At 43.1% G+C, this 19,766-nt stretch overlaps 1 protein-coding gene across 1 annotated transcript in view; it reads left to right on the forward strand.

The window, feature by feature from the left end:
• THSD7B (thrombospondin type 1 domain containing 7B) overlaps window positions 1-19,766 on the forward strand; it is a 1,756,834-nt gene that overhangs the window by 1,615,634 nt on the left and 121,434 nt on the right. The window contains exon 21 of the mRNA XM_086957451.1: window positions 3,437-3,596. Coding sequence (XP_086813577.1) covers window positions 3,437-3,596 — 160 coding nt within the window. The remainder of the gene's footprint in view (window positions 1-3,436; window positions 3,597-19,766) is intronic.

The following is a 19,766-nucleotide window of genomic DNA, read 5'->3' on the forward strand; positions in this document are numbered from 1 at the left end:
AAAAGAAGAAGTCCCGCAGCTGATTAGGCAAATCATAATGCAGCAAAATCCCAATAACATAAATTAACACATTCTGACAGGAAAAAGTACATGCCCGACTCAGCGCTGATGAGAAAACCCTGTGGAAAGAGCCCTGATTAAGCAACTTTGAGTCAGTTTCCCCAAACCAATCTTAGGCAAAGACTCGAAGAGGCTGTGATAAACAAGGGGAAATAATCAGTAACGACTATATCAAAAGTATGCATTCACGTAGCATGCAGCAGGCAAACATGATATAAATGGCCCATATTACACTGCAGGGAGCAGCAGAGTCTGCCAACTACTTTCAACAGCAATGAAGCGAAACCAAAGAATACGTAATTGAACAAAGAGCACTGCAGTCATGTTTGTGCAGGTGTTGGGGCAGAGAACAGCCTGCTTGGATCCAAGAGAATAGTATTACAGCATCCGAAATTATACCTTCATTCTCCAGTAAGAAAACAAGGTGAAGCTGCACAGAGAGGTTGGGTCAAACCTCCTACAATGCTTATCTGTATTTCTAGTGCATCGTTACTCTTTTGTACCTATGTAAATGTACATTGTTTTGATTTTGGAGAAGACCGTTTTGAGACAAGGCCTTTGAAGCAATGACACAACTTGAAGTTTCTTTAACAAAGAATCGTTATTAACAATCACAATTAAATATTCCAATGCACCTCATGATGTTTTGACGAACCTTTTAATAGCCATGCAGCTCTGTATTGCTCCAAACAAGCTTGCGGCGAAGAAACGGGGTGTTGTGTTAGATTTTCAGTCAAAAAACGAAGTGCTTAGCAGCTGTGCAAGTGGCTTGGATTGAACAACCTACTGTTATCTTTGCGTGCTTGCTCCCAGTGTTGCCTAGGTTGGGAGAATTTAGTCAGTCGAACGACTAAGTGGGTGGGTTGCACACTAGTGCAGATGCTTTAGCTGCAACCTTCAAGTCAAGGGTTCGAATCCCCACATGGAAAGGCATGGGTTTTGAAAGATCGATAAAATAGGGACAGTTAACTGGTTAGAATAACTGAACGAAGAAATTCGTAATGCATCCTACACAAGCCTTTATTGCATTTTCTGAAGGCTACTCTTAGACCTCACCAAGCACGATCAGTCTAAAATAAGATAATTAAATGGCTGGCTACAATCTGCCCTCCTATGCAAGATTCTCTGAGGACGACCAAGAAAGCCCTCCCAATTTCCTAACTGAGTTTGTGCTGGCATCGGAAGACCGGTGAGCAATGCCACTGACTACTGGTGTCTGTTTATAGGTCTCTGTGCGCGTCGGTCGCAGTCACATCCTGGTATTATGAAAAGGAAAAAAAAAAGCAACGTGTTCAGCTCAAGGGATCCTGGAATGTTTTAAGCGAAATCAATAAACACATTAAGATAGAAAAAAAACACAGGCGTCCACCGCGAAAAAAACAAGTCAGGTCCCGGGCCGCGCTGTGATTGGCTGACGTCACGGGGGTGTCCCGGGCCGGCAGCCAATCACAGCGCGGCCCGGGAATGACGTCACGGGGGTGTCCCGGGCCGGCAGCCAATCGCAGCGCGGCCCGGGACAAAGGGGCGGGGCTTAAAAAAAGCACCAGAAACGCCCCCGAATCGCGTTTTCGTGAGAAAACGCGATTGACAGCCTCTGTCTCCCAATGGCTAGCCTCCATTTATGGAGCTAACCAATTGGAAACAGAGGCTGTCCTAACCTCACTATTGAAAACAACAGATTTCGATCTGGGAGGGGCTTCGCCCCTCGCCAGGTTACGAAACCTAAAAACGACCTCTAATTGGACTTAGCAGCAGTTTTAGGGGGTTAACGACATACTGAGATTTCCTTGTAAATGTTGCCTAGTGTGTTTCGCTGCACTTTTTTCACATGTATGCCTACTTTGTATCTCATTTGCATTAAGTCCCACTTACAGAGTGGCTATCTGGAAAAATCCCGTTTATGCTGTAAAATTGCCACTAACTGCAGTTAGCGGCAACTTGTAAATAAGGCAATAAAAAAAGCCGCCATAACATCAATAAATTGATGCTACAGCGACATTAAATTCTTGAAAATATGCCCCATAATGTTCTAACCTGTACCTTCTCTACTTTATCATGAGTGGAAACTGCCACTGGACAGGAATATTGATCACCTCAGTTATCTTGATATTTTTAGTGGTGCCTGAAAACTGCACAAAACACAAGGAACTCTGCCGCATGTGTTTTTGTTATTCATTTCTAATCACACTGCCCCTTGAGGTCAGCCCCAGGGTCACATGCACTCATCACACCACACTAGAGCTGTCTCTGCATAGTGACATTTCTCGTCCCTTACAAATGAGGGGGCACAATTATGGGATTGGTCGTGCAGGGCACTGCGCCACAGGGAAAGGGCAGGAATGCATCTTATCTATCCAATATGGTGCATTTCTGTTGTTTCCCCCTGTGCTGCATTGTTTTGTCAGCCAAGCTTCACTGCAGGCACCCTTGCACCATGGTGCAGGGGTGCCTGTATTGTTGTCATAAATGTACCCCTTCCTGCACAAAAACAATCAATAAAAGCATTTTCCTCTTTCTATGTGTGCTGCAGAATGCAGCACACATAGAAAGAGGAAAATATGAGGAGAAATAAAGCTATTTCCCCTATGTGCATCTCACCTCAGGAGGAGTAAGATTTTGACGCATTCCCAGGTTTACAAGTCCTTGTAAATCTGGGAATGCGTCAAAAAAGCATGGGAGTTGTGTGTTAGCACACACAACAACGCGCATGGAATGCCTCCCTTGGGAAGAGTAAGGCAACACAGCGATTTGTTCTGCATTGCATTACTTCATATTTGTGAAGATATTCAAAGCCACGTAAGGTGGCTTTCTGGCTTCATGAATATGACTTGGGTCTTTGCGTTGGTCATTTACCACTTTGCATGGTGCAAGCATGACGTAAGGCCCTCATAATATTCCCCGAAAATTGTGAACTTACTAGTTGGGGTTGTATAAGGTGGGAGTAGGGGTTGCTCACTGAGTTACAAGTTTGTGACTGAAACATGCATGAAGCAGCAGGTCACCAACTCCTAACATAGCAATACTGCCCAAAATGTCCAACCTTTTAGAGCAGTAAATTGAATACCATTACAATAGGGAAATAGTAACCCAAAGTATTTACAGTAGTTGGAAACTGAAAATGTGTGGGTTGAACTCAAACAATTGAAGGATTCCAAATGGATCAAATGCATATATTAAAAAAAATAGACGACAATCACATGTACCAGTGTTGTACTTATGAAGCTGTTGCCTTTGGGATATGTGTTCAGTGTGAGGAAGGTAGGACCATAAATATAAATGTTTATTTCTGACATATCTCTGGTAGCAACAGCATAAATGAATTGTGTGTTTATCTAACTAACCAAAGCTTAAAAGGGAACTTATCTTGTATCTCTAGAGTGCCCAATGTGGAGATGGTTATCAGATTCGCAATATTACATGCGTGGTGCATGATGCCTCATTCTCTGATGGAACGAAGCAAGTGGAAAATGTGATGTGTGGAGATCTACCATCAAAAGACACTCCCTTGCATATGCCGTGCTATGTACCTTGTCCAGGTAAGCATTGTCCAGCGTTCATTTTGGCCTTCTTAGGACAAACCTAAATATTATGTGCTTTTTAAAAATTATTTGATGTATATGATATGGTTTTGTAACACAGTTTAATGCAACTTCTCTGGAAAAAATGGTTTGCATTCTCAATATTAAAATATTTAGGATGCCATAAGAATCCATCAAACGCAAGAGGAGCTTGTAAGTCATAGCAATCCATAACGTATTCTTTCTATATTGCTCTCTTTTCTAAAGGCTTAACGTTAACTCCCATGTCCATGTATGGGTGCAAGAGTGAACAGTCTCATTAGGGCATCCTTTTTCCCACCATTTACAGTGAAGAAAAAAGAGTGACAGTTTGCAAAAATCACCAAGTAATAGTTTTACAGGCAAAGGCAATCTAGGATAACCAGGTTATGCAGATTGTAAACATTTATTAACTAACATCCCTTAAAAGATAAAAAAAAATATAAAATGGAGCGACTAAAAGTGTACTTTTTGATTTTTATAAAACTGTTAACATAGACGTCAGTGGGAGCAAATGTACCATCATAGAAAAGTGCGCACATCTATGTACTTGGAAGTATAGTTTTATGTCTCCAAACATTAGGCTTGCTCACAGGAGTTTGAGGTGCTACTGGACAACTGGCTTTGGGGATTTAGTTTGAGAACAAATATTACCTTCATACTTAGCATTCTTTCTCTTGTGACACTTGCAGTAAGAAATGATTTATTTATTTAGTGAGTTAGTTGGTTTGTGTTAGACCTGACAGCCTTGGGTGGTCTTCCCCCCAACATTTTGTCTTCCTCCTCAACTTTTTCTCAACTCGTTTGTGATGGCCATAGGACTCTGAGCAGTTTACCACTGCTAACCAGTACCAAAGTGCATGTACTCTTTACCTAAAACATGATAATATTGAGTAATCCTCCATTGGCATATTTAATTTATATATATATATATATATATATATATATATATATATATATATATATATATATATATATATATATATATATATTACCTACTGGCAGTCGCCAGTAGGTATATATAGTTAGGATTTTTTCTCTATGGGATTTTTGAAAATTCTATGTCTAATAACTTTGGCGTTTGTGGACGGAATTGGCTGACATTTTCAGGAAAATGGAACATTTTGTTTCTGAGCAGCCCCTGACAATTTGGGGGGGTTTCATCAAGGGGGGGCCGAGAAAAAAGGGGGGTCCCAAAACGCGTTTTTCCCGTGTTAATTTCCATAGGGCGGTTGGCCTCACTTTTAGCTCGAACGGCTGAATGGATTTGCACGAAACTTGGCAAAATTGTAGGGACTGTTAGCCCGATGTGCCTTTGCTAGGTCTCAATATATGTGCTCCAGTGGATTTTGGGTAATTTAGGTTCAAAAAAAGATATATATCTGGGCGGAGCCTAACCACACATCTGATCTGATTGGCTGTCAGCACTTCATCCAAGAAGTGTTGGCAGCCATCTTGGGACCAATATACATGATAGCACCTCATTAAAAAGCTTTGTAGTTAATAGAGGGTTTAAGGACTTTAGTTACATTATAAATCATTTGTTGATGGTACCATACTCGTTTTAGGAATTGTGGTGGGTTCTAAGGTGATTTTACCATGTGAAAAAACCTTCTGCTGTGATATCATGAATATTGTTTGAAAGAAAACTAATATCTCATGATTTTCCCACAGTGGTTTGGAAGGGGATCTATAAGCTAAACTGAAAGCATATTTTCTGTAAATTCACATTATCTTTCTCAGTCATGTGAAAATGAAGTCTGACATTCTCAGTAAAACATGTACATCCAACAAGGACAGAGACTGTCAGTTGATTCCTTTGTGTTCTACTGCAGCCTCCTACAGTGTTCTAAAGAACAACTAGAGCGCTAACAGTCCTACTTATTACAAAGGTATGGCACACCTGAAGCCATCTTGATTGGAATAAAGTGGTAACTCTTAAAACATTTAATTAAAAAAGAAACAACATGAGGGGGTATATTTTGCCATAGAAAGTATGATTAGTGCTGCAGAATGAACAATTAGGGCACATTTTGAGTGACTTCTCAAATCCTTTTCTATTTCATTAAAACATTCTGACATGCAGTCTCCCAAAATGGCCACCAGAGACAAAAGAGCCCAAATGTAGCCCAAATATCACCCAGATGTAGCCCAAGTATAGCCCAATGACAGAATGTCCCAGAGTGTTCTAAAGAACAACTAGAGCGCTAACAGTCCTACTTATTACAAAGGTATAGCACACCTGGAGCCATTGTGATGGGAATAAAGTGGTAACTCTTAAAACATTTAATTTAAAAAGGAACAAAATGAGGGGGTATATTATGCAATAGAAGGTATTATTAGTGCTGCAGAAAGAACAATTAGGGCACATTTTGAGTGACTTTTCAAATCTTCTTCTATTTCATTAAAAAATTCTGACATGCAGTCTCCCAAAATGGCCACCAGAGACAAAAGAGCCCAAATGTAGCCCAAATATCACCCAGATGTAGCCCAAGTATAGCCCAATGACAGAATGTCCCAGAGTGTTCTAAAGAACAACTAGAGCGCTAACAGTCCTACTTATTACAAAGGTATGGCACACCTGAAGCCATCTTAATTGGAATAAAGTGGTAACTCTTAAAACATTTAATTTAAAAAGGAACAAAATGAGGGGGTATATTTTGCCATATGAATTATGATTAGTGCTGCAGAAAGAAAAATTAGGGCACATTTTGAGTGACTTCTCAAACCCTCTTCAATTTCATTAAAAAATTCTGACATACAGTCTCCCAAGATGGCCAGCAGAGACAAAAGAGCCTAAATGTAGCCCAAATATCACCCAGATGTACCCCAAGTATAGCCCAATGACAGAATGTCCCAGAGTGTTCTAAAGAACAACTAGAGCGCTAACAGTCTTACTTATGACAAAAGTATGGCACACCAGAAGCCATCTTGATTGGAATGAAGTGGTAAGTCTGAAAACACTCAATTTAAAAAGGAACAACATGAGGGGGTTAATTTTGCCATAGAAAGTATGATTAGTGCTTCAGAAAGAAAAATTAGGGTTCATTTTGAGTGACTTCTCAAATCCTCTTCTATTTCATTAAAAAAATCTGACATGCAGACTGAAACATGCACTTTAAATACCAGCAGCAGACGTCCCTGGTGAGCAGTAGCTTTACTACAGTGATCTAATGTGCAACTAAAGTGCTAACATTCAGAATTTATGGCAAATGTGTGACACATCTGAATGCCTTCTTGATGGAACCAAAGTAAACAAGCATTGAAAATGCAATAGATCTCGCCCCCGTTTAAGTTAAAGCCATTCTGTTTGTAATGAGGTGGCTTTTTAGCTTTGCTTTTATTAGTGTTTTTTCAACTTTCATGTAAATAACATGCATCTGTATGCATATAAGTATATGTATGCATGCATTTATGTTTGTATTTATATAGATATACAGATGATATATGTTTATATATGTATGTATATATATATATTCACTGAAAAAACCATAGGTTATAGACCATATATAGTTAGGAATTAGCATTTACAAAACCTTGAAAATTCACTGAAAAAAACATAGGTTATAGACCATATATAGTTAGGAATTAGCATTTACAAAACCTTAAAAATTCACTGAAAAAACCATAGGTTATAGACCATATATAGTTAGGAATTCGCATTTACAAAACCTTATTTTACTCACACAAAACCACTGAAATTCCATATATAGTTAGTTGCACTAACTATATATTGCGCACCCGCAATCCACTGCTGATGATGTCACATATTACATCATTCATGACATGGTCAGTGACATCACTGATGACATCACTGATGACATATATATATATATATATATATATATATATATATATATATATATATATATATATATATATATATATCCCTAGTACTGTGCCCAGGGTCTGTAAATTAAATGCTACCAGCGGCAGCAGTTCACTACATGTGCCGAGGGTCTGTAAATTGAAGGCAGTAACACTTATTGTTCCACCCACTTAAGTAGCCCTCTAACCATGGGTCAGGCCTGCCATTACAGAGCCTCTGTGTGCAGTATTCACTGCTATTTCGACCTGGCAAGATAATGCTCTTGCAATGCCCAAGGCTTCCCATTTTATACATTTAAGTCACCCCTGAGGTAGGCCCTGGACAACCCAGAGGGCAGGGCTCAATGTATTTAAAAGGCAAGACATGCACTTATAACGTTTTGATGTCCTGCTACTACAAAACTCTCAAATTCATTTTTCAGTACTGCAAGGGCTAGCTCGACCATTTGATAACATTGAGATAATAGCATTCCATTGTCTAAGTGTAATATCCAGTTGTGAAGAGATAGAGTTTCCAAGTTTGGTGTCTCTGGGTTCACAATTTAAAATCCAAACCTATGGTGAAGTTGGATTTTAAATTGAAGTTCTAAAAATGCCACTTGGCATTTTCTTACTTTAGCCATTTGGTGCCTGCTGCCTGTTTATGATTACGTTTAGGTTGGGTGAAAGTTTGGCCTTTTGTGTTCCCCCTAGACAACCAGAAAAATTGGGGGCTTAGGTGTGACACGAGGAGCCATCCTGGCAGGATGGGAGGGAGGAGATAGACCCAGCCTCAATTACACCTGAATAGCTGTGTCTTGTCCCCCACAAAGGGCTGCATACCCCCATGTAATGGTTCTGCAGCCAGGCCAGGAAGGGAGGACGTCTGTGCACTTAAAAGGCCTGTCTTTGTAGTCTACCCCACTTCAAAGGCACAATGGGTATAAGTACTGGATCTCAGATACCACCACCTCAGTACACTTCTGGACCTGTGAAGATTCTGACAGGAAGAGGGACTGCTGTGCTGCTGAAGGACTGCCACTGTACTGGAGTAGTGTTTTGTTGTACTCCTGCCTTGATGTGCTGCCCAGCTGCCTGCTGTTCCCCTGCCTGGGGGAGATGGACTGGACCTGCATCACTTGATCCCAGAGTGACTCAAAGGGCTAGCTGACTGGCCTCCTGATTTGAAGTCTCGGGGACATAAAAGACGTTCAATCATTCTGCTTCTGCACCTGGCCTCTGCCATTTGTGAGTTTGCCCTTCCAAGTGGTGCCACCCTAGTCCTGGACCCTTGGAAGTGGGCCTAACATGCTTCTTTGAGTGTGCTACGCAAACAAATGATGGACGGAATGCTGAATGAATCAGCTATTCACCCCCAGTCAAGGGTAAATCCATTGTTCTTTTGCTCACCATGCCACCCCAATTTAGACCCAGCCATATGCAAATCAGCCTTGACCCTGTGCCTCATGGGAACAGTCCAGACCGAAATGCCAAGCCAGGTCCTCCCTGTACCAGAAACAAGCATCCTGGTTTCCGTGTATGTCACCCTTCATCAGCCAGGCTAGCTTAAATCCAGTGGCACAGTGAGTAAGGGACCCATGTCTGGGCATACCCATCCCACATAGGGCGAAAAGTGCTATGCATACAAATGATGGACGGAATGCTGAATGAATCATACATTTACCCCCAGTCTAGAGATCTGGGTTAAATCCATCGTTCTTTTTCTGACCATGCCACTCCAGTTTAGACCAAGCCATTTTTTATTTATTTATTTAGATTTGTAATGTGCCTTATCACCCAGGGGTCTCTAAGCGCTTGTCAGTGGGTGCCCTCAGATTAGATGGGGGGGCAGGGGGCTGCTAGGACATACCCCATGCCTCCAGGCAGAGCACGGTTTTAAGCTTCTTCCTGAAGGGTAGGAGGTTTGTTTCCTTGCGCAGGCTCACTGGCAAGTTGTTCCAGGCCATGGGAATTGCGTTTGAGAAGGCTCGCTCTCCCAGAAGGGTGGCATCTCCTGACCGAAGAGTCCTGCTGGGAGCATAGGGGACTAAGCGCTCCTTGATGTACCTTGGGGCTTGTCCGTGCAGTGCTTTATGTGTGGTGCAGAGGCCCTTGAACAGGATTCTCTGCCTAATAAGTAGCCAATGAAGCTCACGTAACAGTGGTGTAGTGTGTGTCTGTCTTGGTTTTTTAAAGATTAATCTTGCTGCGTCGTTCATAACTGTTTGTAGTCTGGCCAACAGTTGTTGGGGAAGGCCAGCATACAAAGAGTTGCCATAATCCAGACGTGACAGGATCATAGCTGATACCGCCCGTCTGAGGGTGGCCGAGGTCAGGAGTCGAGATAGTTTCCGCAGTTGTCTTAGTAGGCCCACGCAAGTACCGACAACTGACGAGACTTGTTGTGTCATAGAAAGTTTGGCATCTATATGAATGCCCAGGCTTTTCACAGCTGCCGCTGGTTCCGGAGAAGGCCCTAGTTCTTTTGGCCAAAGGAGGTCATTCTAGGGCCATATGCAAATCATTCTTGACCCGGTGCCTCATGGGAAGAGTCCAGACCTAACTGACAATCCTGGTCCTCCCTGGATTGAAACAAGCATCCTCGGACCGGTTTCAGGGTATGTCACCCTTCATCAGCCAGGTTAGCCTGATTCCAGTGGCACTGTGAGCAAGGGGAACCGAAACATCAGCTGTCGAACTGACATCACCGCTGCTGAGCTGATCCGAACTGATGCATTGCCTCTGCTGTGCAGATCAGAACTGGTGCATCACCTCTGCTGCATGGATCAGCATGACCCATCGCTGCTGTTGTGTGGATTGGACCCGATGCATCGCCTTAGGAACCACCACTGCACAATGCCGTTACCGGGCCAAGGTCCTCAAATCTCAGTCAATGGCAGCCCTGATGCGTTGCCAAAAAACAAAATCGAAGCTCACCACTCATCAGAGCTGATGCATCGCCACAGCTCTGCAGATAAGGACTAGAGCATTTTCGCTGCTGCGTGGATTGGCACCTATGCATAACCTTGACTGTACAACACACCCTCAACGTTGACGCACCCATGATTAAGATACGTTTGTTCAGTGGGCCTCAGCTGGTCTCTGTATGCTGCATGCATTCCAATGTGGGCGCCTGAACTTTTGACTTTATTCTGTCTGGCTATTTGCTTCTATGCAGTATTTGTACATAAAAACTATGAAATTCAATATCTCAAGTTCTTCTTATTGGACTTTTCAATCAATCAATCAATCAAGATTTGTAGAGCACAGCTTCTTCACCCGTGAGGGTCTCAAAGGCACTGTCAGATAGTTCTGCCTGTTCTCCTATCAGTTGAACATCCATGTCTTGAGGTAATTCCTGAATTGCTGAAACAACTGTGAGCCTCTGAAGAGCTGGAGGAGGTTGTTTTGTCACTAGGCCGCCAGACGGGAGAAGGAGCAGCCTCTTCTCTTTGTCCGACGGATGCAATAGATAGCAGCAAGTGTGAGGGATCCGGATCTAAGTTTCCAGGTGGGCTGGTGAAAGGTCATGCTTAGTTGAGGTACGCAGGTCCTTCATTGTATAACGTCCGGTATGTGTGGGTGAGTAACTTATATTGTCATCTTTTTATGACTGGTAGCTAGTGGAGTTTCCTGAGGTGAGGGGTTATGTGCGTCTGTAGTTAGGAGCTATTTTACTAATCTAGTGGAAATCTTTTTGTGTAGTGTATTCACTATTTTACTGTTTGAAGTGTTGTACAAATACTTTACACATTGCCTCTGTGTTAGGCCTGACTGCTACGTTATAAGCAACCAGAGGGTGAGTACGTTCATTTAAGGTTTGTCTGCTTCTCAGTCTGACTAGGATTGTTGTTGCTGCTTGACTGGTGCTGATACCCCAGTCAACCTACAACCCAATTTCTAACAGCTAGCTAGTTAATTAGTTTGTTAATTAGTTCTGTGGACAGTTACTGTTTATAAGCTGCAAGTTGCATTGGAGATGCTTGAAAGCTCTTAAGTATCCCAGTATTCTGGTGAAATATTCACGTTTATGTTTATGTCTGTTCTTTTTGTGCCCTTGTATTGCTGTTGGATGTAAATAGAAAGTCTGGCACTATGTTGCTAAGAATATTCTGAAGCTCCAGAATAAACTAAATCGGTAGTGAGTATATATGTATGTATGTATGTGAAATTCAGGAACTAAAGTACAGTTTTACCAATAAATCATCAACAGTAAAGTAGCCAGAAAACCGGTGTAATGTCCCTTGGTTACTTGAAAATAGACTTAGGACAAGAAATCTTGTCTCTCATCTATTTTTCTAGTTTTAGAAACTAAAATGCAACTTAATATACTAGTTTACCATTTGTCACCGCTACTGCCAATAGATAACAGAAATACCAATACTTATTTCTCCTCACATCTCAATACTGTGAAATGCATAAAAGCATGAGTTATTCCCTCAGCCTCAAGAGTATCCTTAACCCCTTCCCTGCTGGGCACATTCCCCTACTGTGCTGGGGGGAGTGGGGGCCCGCTCAGCGCCCAGGTGCTCATGACGAGCTCAGCTTGTCATGAGCTACAGTGCTCCTGTGCTCATGACGAGCTGAGCTCGTCACGGCCACACCCGTTTCTTTAGAACGCTCAGCACAGCAGGGGAATTAGCCCAGCGTGCGAGCGTTCTAAAGGCCATGACGAGCTCAGCTCGTCATTAGCACCGGAGCACTGTAGCTCATGATGGGCTGAGCTAGTCATGAGCATGCAAGGGGTTAAAGATTGTTGACCAAACCCGCTTATAAAAAGGTCCTACCTCTGAACTTGAAAAGAATATATGTAAAGCACTGGTGCTTACGTTGAGCTTTTAGCGTTTCACTTCCATACTGTTCATGAGTTTTGTAAATTTGGAGAAGGCTAAAACATCCTGTATTTGGGAAAGAAAACCTTTTTTTTTAAAGTATGTGAAATGATAGAGTGTAAAAATAAATGGAAAGTAGCCTGACATTCATGCATTTTCCCACACTTTAAATGCTGGAGCTATCTTGCATTCTTCAATGAAGTTAAGTAGATTTTACAGTTGTAAAATGTTTTTCTTGTCTTTAAAACTTGAGCTGTGTACTTTCACGAAGTTATTCGTCTTGATTGAACAAGTCACATAGTCATGGAATCTAAGCCATCTTTGAAGTTGAATATGCTTAAACCTAGACATTGAGGGCCTCTTCATTGTACAAAAACCCTCTGTAGCCAAGTATCCTTTTATGTAAGGTACCCTGTAATCTTTAGCTTTTTTGCCGTTTTTGTCTTTTCAGTTCTTATTTATGACTGTGAACTGTGACACTGCTATTTACTGCCACTGTGCAAGTTCTCAGTTTCTAAAATAGTACTTTAAAACTGATGTGTAAGAAAGAGGGCTGGTGTTTGACTTGGGTGTGAAACCTGGACAAATGACAACACACTTCTCCTCAGGGTAAGGCACAAGCAGACTCCAAATTAAATGATGCTCAACCCCCTGGTACCTTGGCAGAAAGCAGTCAGGCATAAATTAGAGGCAACATGCACAGCATTTGTGCAACACTTTAAACAGTAAAACCGTGAAAACACAACACAAAAAGAGTTAATACCAGATAAGAAAAATAGCTCTTCATTTACTAAATAAAACAAGACCAAATATAACAAATATCCAATAAGTAGAACTTCAATTTCAAAGTTTATAGGTAAAAATAGCACCTACTAGCAAAATGCGCTATTTGGGATATCTGGTCCTGCTGGACCAGGTCAAAGTCAAAAGTTCAGGGATACCACATTGGAGTGCAGGCCAAATACAGGGACCAGGTGAGGCCCACTGAACAAAAGTATTTTAATCATAGGTTCTTTGATGTCAAGCATGTGTGGTACGGTCGAGGTGATGCATTGTTGCCGATCCACCCAGCAACAACGATGCACTGGTCCTGATCTGCACCATGAAAGGAGCCACAAAAGAATTAGAAACATAGAGTGATTACTAAGAAATTAAACAAGACCAAAACAACAAAATCCAATTAGAAAATTGGGCAAAGGGCATAAAGCGCCAACTGTGGATATGTGGACAAACTGGACAGGACAAAGTTACAAGCACAGGCAACAATCGATGGAGTGCGGGCTAGCTACAGGGACCCAGTTACACCCGCTGAACAGAGAACCTTAAATCCTGGCTTCCTAAGCATTGCATGGATCAGTGTTGAAGATGCTTTGCGCAGTTGAAGATGCTTTGCACAGTAGAAGCTATGCATCGGTTTTGAGATGCTGCGCTGTGAGGTCCTATTGTGTTGATGTTGAAGAACCTGTTGATGGGGCTTGTAGTGTGAAGTACCGTGTCAAGGGGGCAGCTCGCAGTCAGGGTGATACATCGGTTCTGAAGAGCTGCAATGCAGAGCATTTGAAAAAGCTTTATTCGAGTTATACACTCATAAAAGCACTGGCATATAAATTCATACATTTTAAAACATCAAACATTCTGTTACAGCAATTTATAATTGAAATTACATAATACAAAGGCATTAAAATTGTTACCGATTGGAATAAAATAAGCTTTTTCATACTATGCGAAAACTAAATGCATGTTGCGGTATGGGGACCTCCGCGTTACGGACCATTCCCAAAGTTTACACAAATAAAAACTCATACCATACATGTTACCCGCATTTTGTGGTTTAAAATTCATATACAACTCCCAGTAGATATTTGCAAGATTTAGTCAGACAAATATAAAAATGTAAAATTCAAAACACATTGGGGAGTAGAGCCCGCCTCCTTATGGACCATGCCCACCCCAGATATTTAGCTGTTCCAACTACGATGGACATTTCAGTGGAGGAACAGATAATTCTCAACCCCTCCACACCGCTTCGGACACCAAGATTCCTACATACTGGGGCCAACCATGATTTTCTTGGGATTGCATAGGACTCACATATAAACAGGAAGTGTGCAATATTTTCATTGGGGGCCCCACATGACGGGCAGCACAAACCACTACTAGTTCTCCAGCCGGACGTCAAGCACCTCAGGGGGAGAGAGCCCGCCCTTAACTGGAAAAATAGTTTCCTGTCTAATGGGACAGTTATGCTGTCCCAATACTTTTCTAGGGATGGGCTTTGTTTAATTTCTAGAAATCTTCCCCCCATTGATTCCGAGGTTACGCTCCTCCATAGTTTCTGGTCAATGTAATCCCAATATATTCCTTTAATATTGGTTTTACTAGGGAATACTTCCCCAAGGGGGTTTTCCCATAATTTGGAGAGCCCAAGTTCAGCAAGAACGTCCCTAAGCGTTTTTAGCCATTTAATTTTACGAAAAACATCTAATTTGGCTAATGCTAGGAACCCCTCGGCGTAGTGCCTTATTTCCATGGTTGTCCAAAGCCGTCTCCAGTAAAGGATTGGCCTCAGTCGGGCACGGTCCCTGAGCGATTTTCTGCCTAGATCAAGGACAAGCGGTATTAATGGGGTGCTTTGGGGAAGACTAGTTATCCCTCTCAAAAACTTGTTCTCAGATTTTTGGATGGTGGTAAGACTCTCAAAGCCCCAGACTTCGGCCCCATAAAGGGTTGCGCCCAAGGCTTTGGCGTCATAAACCATAAGAACTGGTTTTATGGGCCTGGTCTTGGATTTTACTTGCTCAAGCCTGAGGGCTCCTGAAATTTGCTGATGTTTCAACTGCGCCTTCTCTATGTGTCTTGACCAACCAAGTTTGCTTGATATCTCAACCCCGAGGTATGTAAAAACATTTACTAGCTCTAACTTAATATTATTCAAAAATACCCTAGGTTGAGATTGGCGCTTTTGCCCAAAGGCCATCAACTTGGTTTTATTTACATTCACCTCAAGACCCCGTTCTTTGCAAAATGCGTCAAAAATGTTCAGGGCTCTCTGAAGGCCCGACGGAGTCTTGGACACAATCAAGGTATCGTCCGCGAACATCAGAATTGGAACTCTGATGCCCGCTAACGAAGGTGCGTCAACCATTGCGTCCAACATCCTATCCACGATGCCATTGATGAACAGGGAGAACAGCAGGGGTGCCATTGCACATCCCTGCCGCACTCCCCGCTCAACTGGGAAGTTAGTAGTGGATTCCCCATTCCTCCCCCACTGGACCTTGGCATAGTTGCTTTCGTGAAGACGCATTATCAGCGAGAGCAAATCAAGAGGAACCCCTATTTTAGACAGAACCTCCCACAGCGTGCACCTGGGCACCAAATCAAAGGCAGCCCTTAGATCTACAAATGCTACATAAAGGCTGCCTTTACCCAGGAGTACAGTCCCCCACCGTAGCATGGTGAAGCGAAAAATTTGGTCGACCGTACTGGTTGCACGTCTGAATCCTGCCTGGTAAGGGGATAGGGCATTATTGTCATCTACCCAGGCCATAAGTTTGTCGACAAGCATCTTCCCCACTACTTTTTGCATAGTAGCCAGCAAACTTATTGGTCTGTAGTTTGCTGGGAGTGACCGATCGCCTTTTTTAAAAATCGGTATTATTATAGCCCCCTTCCATATATTGGGGATTTTTGCCCCTTTGGCCAAGCCATTTCCCAACAGAGTCGCATATTTTGCCCACTTGACCTTGTCATGCTTAAAAATGTCTGAAGGGATTCCATCCAGCCCGGGGGCTTTTCCCCCCTGCAGTGTTGAAATTACAATTTCCGCATCCTTGGTATTGAAAAAATCACCCTTGCAAAATACCAAAGGGATAGGTTCTATAGCCACTATATCCCTGCACTCGGCATACTGGGGTTTAAAATACTCGACCCACAATGCCTCATTGACATTGTTGTCGGGATTATTGGGGGCGCCCCCTCTTCCCCATTTCACAATTTTCCAGAACATTCTGGAGTCCTTTTGACCTGAAGCCTCCAGTAGCTCCTCCCAGTACTCTTCATCCCACTGCTTCTTAGCCTTTCGAATACTGTCATTATAACATTTCCTTGTGACTTTGATCGAGGCATTGTCCCTACTTTTAAGTGCTCTGCCCAGCTCTAGCCTAGCTACCCTACATTGTTTGTTGAACCAGGTTGGCATTGTGATTGGTACTTTCCTATTAGCCTTCAGAGGGTTAGTAAAATGCGGTTTTAACAGAGAGAAGAATGTCTCATGTATGTCAGTTATTTTGACAGAGCCTGGTAGTACAAGATCTACTTTTTCCATGGCGGCAATGGCATTGTCTACCTCCAAATTAATAGACTCCAAAGTGGCCAAATTAGCCAGGACATATGGCCATTTCACCCTTCTTGAGTCATTGGCCATAACAGGTACGCTCCCACTACCTGACACTGGGTTGGCTCGTGCGGCCTTCCACCATGAGTGGGAGACACAGAGGGGGTTGTGGTCGCTTTCTATTCTGCCCACAATTTCCATGTCACCCACGCCACACCATAACTCAAGACTACAGATGACATAGTCAATCCTGCTTTTATTATGTCCATTATCGTATGTACAACTACCACCTTGATCACTTTTTGTCCTGCCATTGAGGGCCCTCAGACCATATTCCAAACATAATGCATTCAACAACAAAATATCGTTAGTCCACCGCTTCACTGGTAGGAGGTCTAGATTAGGGATGTCCCAAAGGGCATCTTCCTCTAGTCCTATTGGGTATGCGGTATGTTCTAGGGGCTCGAATGTCCTATTCAAGTCACCAGCCAAAATTACTCTGTTTCCAAGTGACTGGGATTCTAGGGAAGCGGATAGTACTTCTAGGGTAACAGAATTCCCTAGACTCGTGCCCCTGGCATATATATTATAAATGTCTATTGTTGAACCCTTGGCTACAGATAATCTCAGTAACTGGATATCCTTACAACCTAGATCTATCATTTTTGCCTTTATATTTGAGTTTTGCTTAATCCAGACTGCAAGGCCTCCCATAGGTCTACCCCTGTGGCCTCTCGTTGCCGGTATACAGAAGTTTAAGTAACCCAGGAAGTGGATTGGCTCACATGCCCATGTCTCTTGAAATAGGCACATTTCAAACCCGCTTACAAAGTCAATCCAATGCTGTGACAACAATCTAGCCCCCAACCCCGCAACATTCCATGACAAAAATCTCTCCAGTATATTTTCTACACAAATCCCCTTGTCATTAGGTGTCGTAGGCGGTAGATCATCCTGCTTCCCACAATCACAAACCTCACTTGAAACAAAATTTATACAATTAGCATCTGTACCATCTTTGGAGCAATCAATAGTTTGCAAACCCGGTTCACCCACACACCCCCCCGAGCATTCAATAATGTCCACATCCCTCACATACTCCACTACGAGTTTTCGGCTCGTTTCATCTTGGGGTATTAATGTTACATCATGGACCTTTCCACTAACCATGTCCTCATCCAGTCGTAGTTGCTCAACTGTTCTCTGTCAACATCCCCACCTCATCTGCCCCTGCCCATTATAGGGGTTAAATGCCTCAGTATAACAATTAATCGATCTAAATATGGGAGCAGCAGGTGGGCCAGCCTCTACCCAAGTGCAAGGACTGGGTCTCGGTTGCTCCCTGGAGCCCCCTGGATAGATCGCCGGTCTTGGGTAAAAAAAAGTGAGGTCAACAACCCCAATCCCTCCAATATTGATGTTCCAACCCTGTCCCGTAATCAGCCCCACAACCCTTGGATCCTGAAAATTGATTATAATACACTCACCCCCCTGTTTTTTTATAGTATTCCCTATCCAATGGACCCTTCTAGCCCCGATTATCAGGCCATCCACCCCCCCTGGGAGCGGTCTATTGACAGAAAGCCAATGCATGGCCTTGTTTTTTAACATGTCATAGGTTTCTCTTTGGCCCTCCGTTAGGGGTGGGACGTTAGTAAGTATGGCCACATATGGGAAGGAGTCAGGGGTGAGCTGTACTGGCGGAATCCTAGTTGGCAATTTGGTTATTTGGGTCTGTGTTTGGACTTGTTGTGGGGGAACATGACTCTGTGTGGAAGGATTTACCACTGTCACACAGGTATTAATCCCATTCCCATTGCTAGGGTGAATTTTATCATTTCCTGACCGTTGGGCCATAGTTTTTCCCGATCCGGTCATCAAAAGTGTGGCATTTTTGCTAGTTGTTGTAGGTGGGTTTTTTACACTGTCCTTGCTACCCTTATTGCTGATGTTATTGGACTTCGGTTTCCCGCAATTACTACTGGTTTTACTAGACACTAGATCAGGAACATTCTTGCTATTCCCCCCTTTATTATTAACCTGTGCAGGAATACCACTTACAGGCGGAGATTGTAGGTCAACCAGCACGGCTCCTTGGACTTTGTCACCTTTCTGTTGGTAATTCCCAGACTCATCCATTTTCTTACCAGACTTAATTAAGGATTTAATAGAAAAAAAGTTATCTAGGCTAGCTTGTTCTAGATGGTCCAGTTGTTCAGCTAGCTTTTTAAGTCTTAGTTCTACTGGATTAAGGAGGGAACGCATTATTTTTTCCACTTCTATCAGAAGATCATGGTTAGGGGATAGCGAGCCCGGGGGTACTATGACAGTTGGATCTGGGACAGGCACCGCCATTATTGTCGGGGGCGCTATACTTACAGGGTCCACTTCAACTGGAGCTACTTCAGCCTCCCCTATTGTCATTAATGCATCATGCTTTGGAGGGGCATGATTAGAAGTCGATTTAGTACCTAGCTTCCTGTATTTTCTAGCAGGTTTTAAAGGTTGTGATTTTTTTACAGTAGCTCCCCATTTCCTCTTAACACCAGGCTTAAGTTTAGTCGCTTCTGTTTGTACACAGTGATTTTCTGAAGCTCCTTTCCCTGTTACTGTTTGGCTAGGTGCATCAGGATGCACAACAGATAAATTAGTTGTTACAATGTCCGATTGAGAGTTAGCTACTAACTCAGTAAACAGAGGTACGTCAAGTGATAAGTCCTGGGAGGCTGGTAGAACAATGGATGATAATGGTGTAACCAGCGCAGGAAAGTTCAAACCTTGGTTTTTCTCCAGTGGGTTTTTCAGAAGCTCAATCGAAAGCCTACGCCCAGCTCGTCTTTCTGCCAGAGCGATCTCTTTATCGATATCCTGCGGCAGACGCTTGAAGTAGGAGTCAAGGGGGCCCATGACAGCAGGCTCAGCTTCCCCCAGGGGAGGCAGCGGAGAGGAGGTACTTGTTGAGCTAGCCATAATACTAGGGGCCCCCTTTCTACCCACCTATGAGGAAATAGGTCACAAAACCGTTACAACAACAGTGGGGTGATCAATACCTGGCCCGTAGCTGTTAATGGGGTGGCCCAGCCCGGCCTCCAGCGGCCCCGGACGGCCACAGACGGTCCCGCCCTTGTCCCGGGCTTCTCCCGGCGCGCTCCCGCGCGCTCACGCGAAGCGGCA

The sequence above is a fragment of the Lissotriton vulgaris genome, chromosome 2_1, assembly GCF_964263255.1.
Source record: "Lissotriton vulgaris chromosome 2_1, aLisVul1.2, whole genome shotgun sequence".
Classification (NCBI taxonomy): domain Eukaryota; kingdom Metazoa; phylum Chordata; class Amphibia; order Caudata; family Salamandridae; genus Lissotriton; species Lissotriton vulgaris.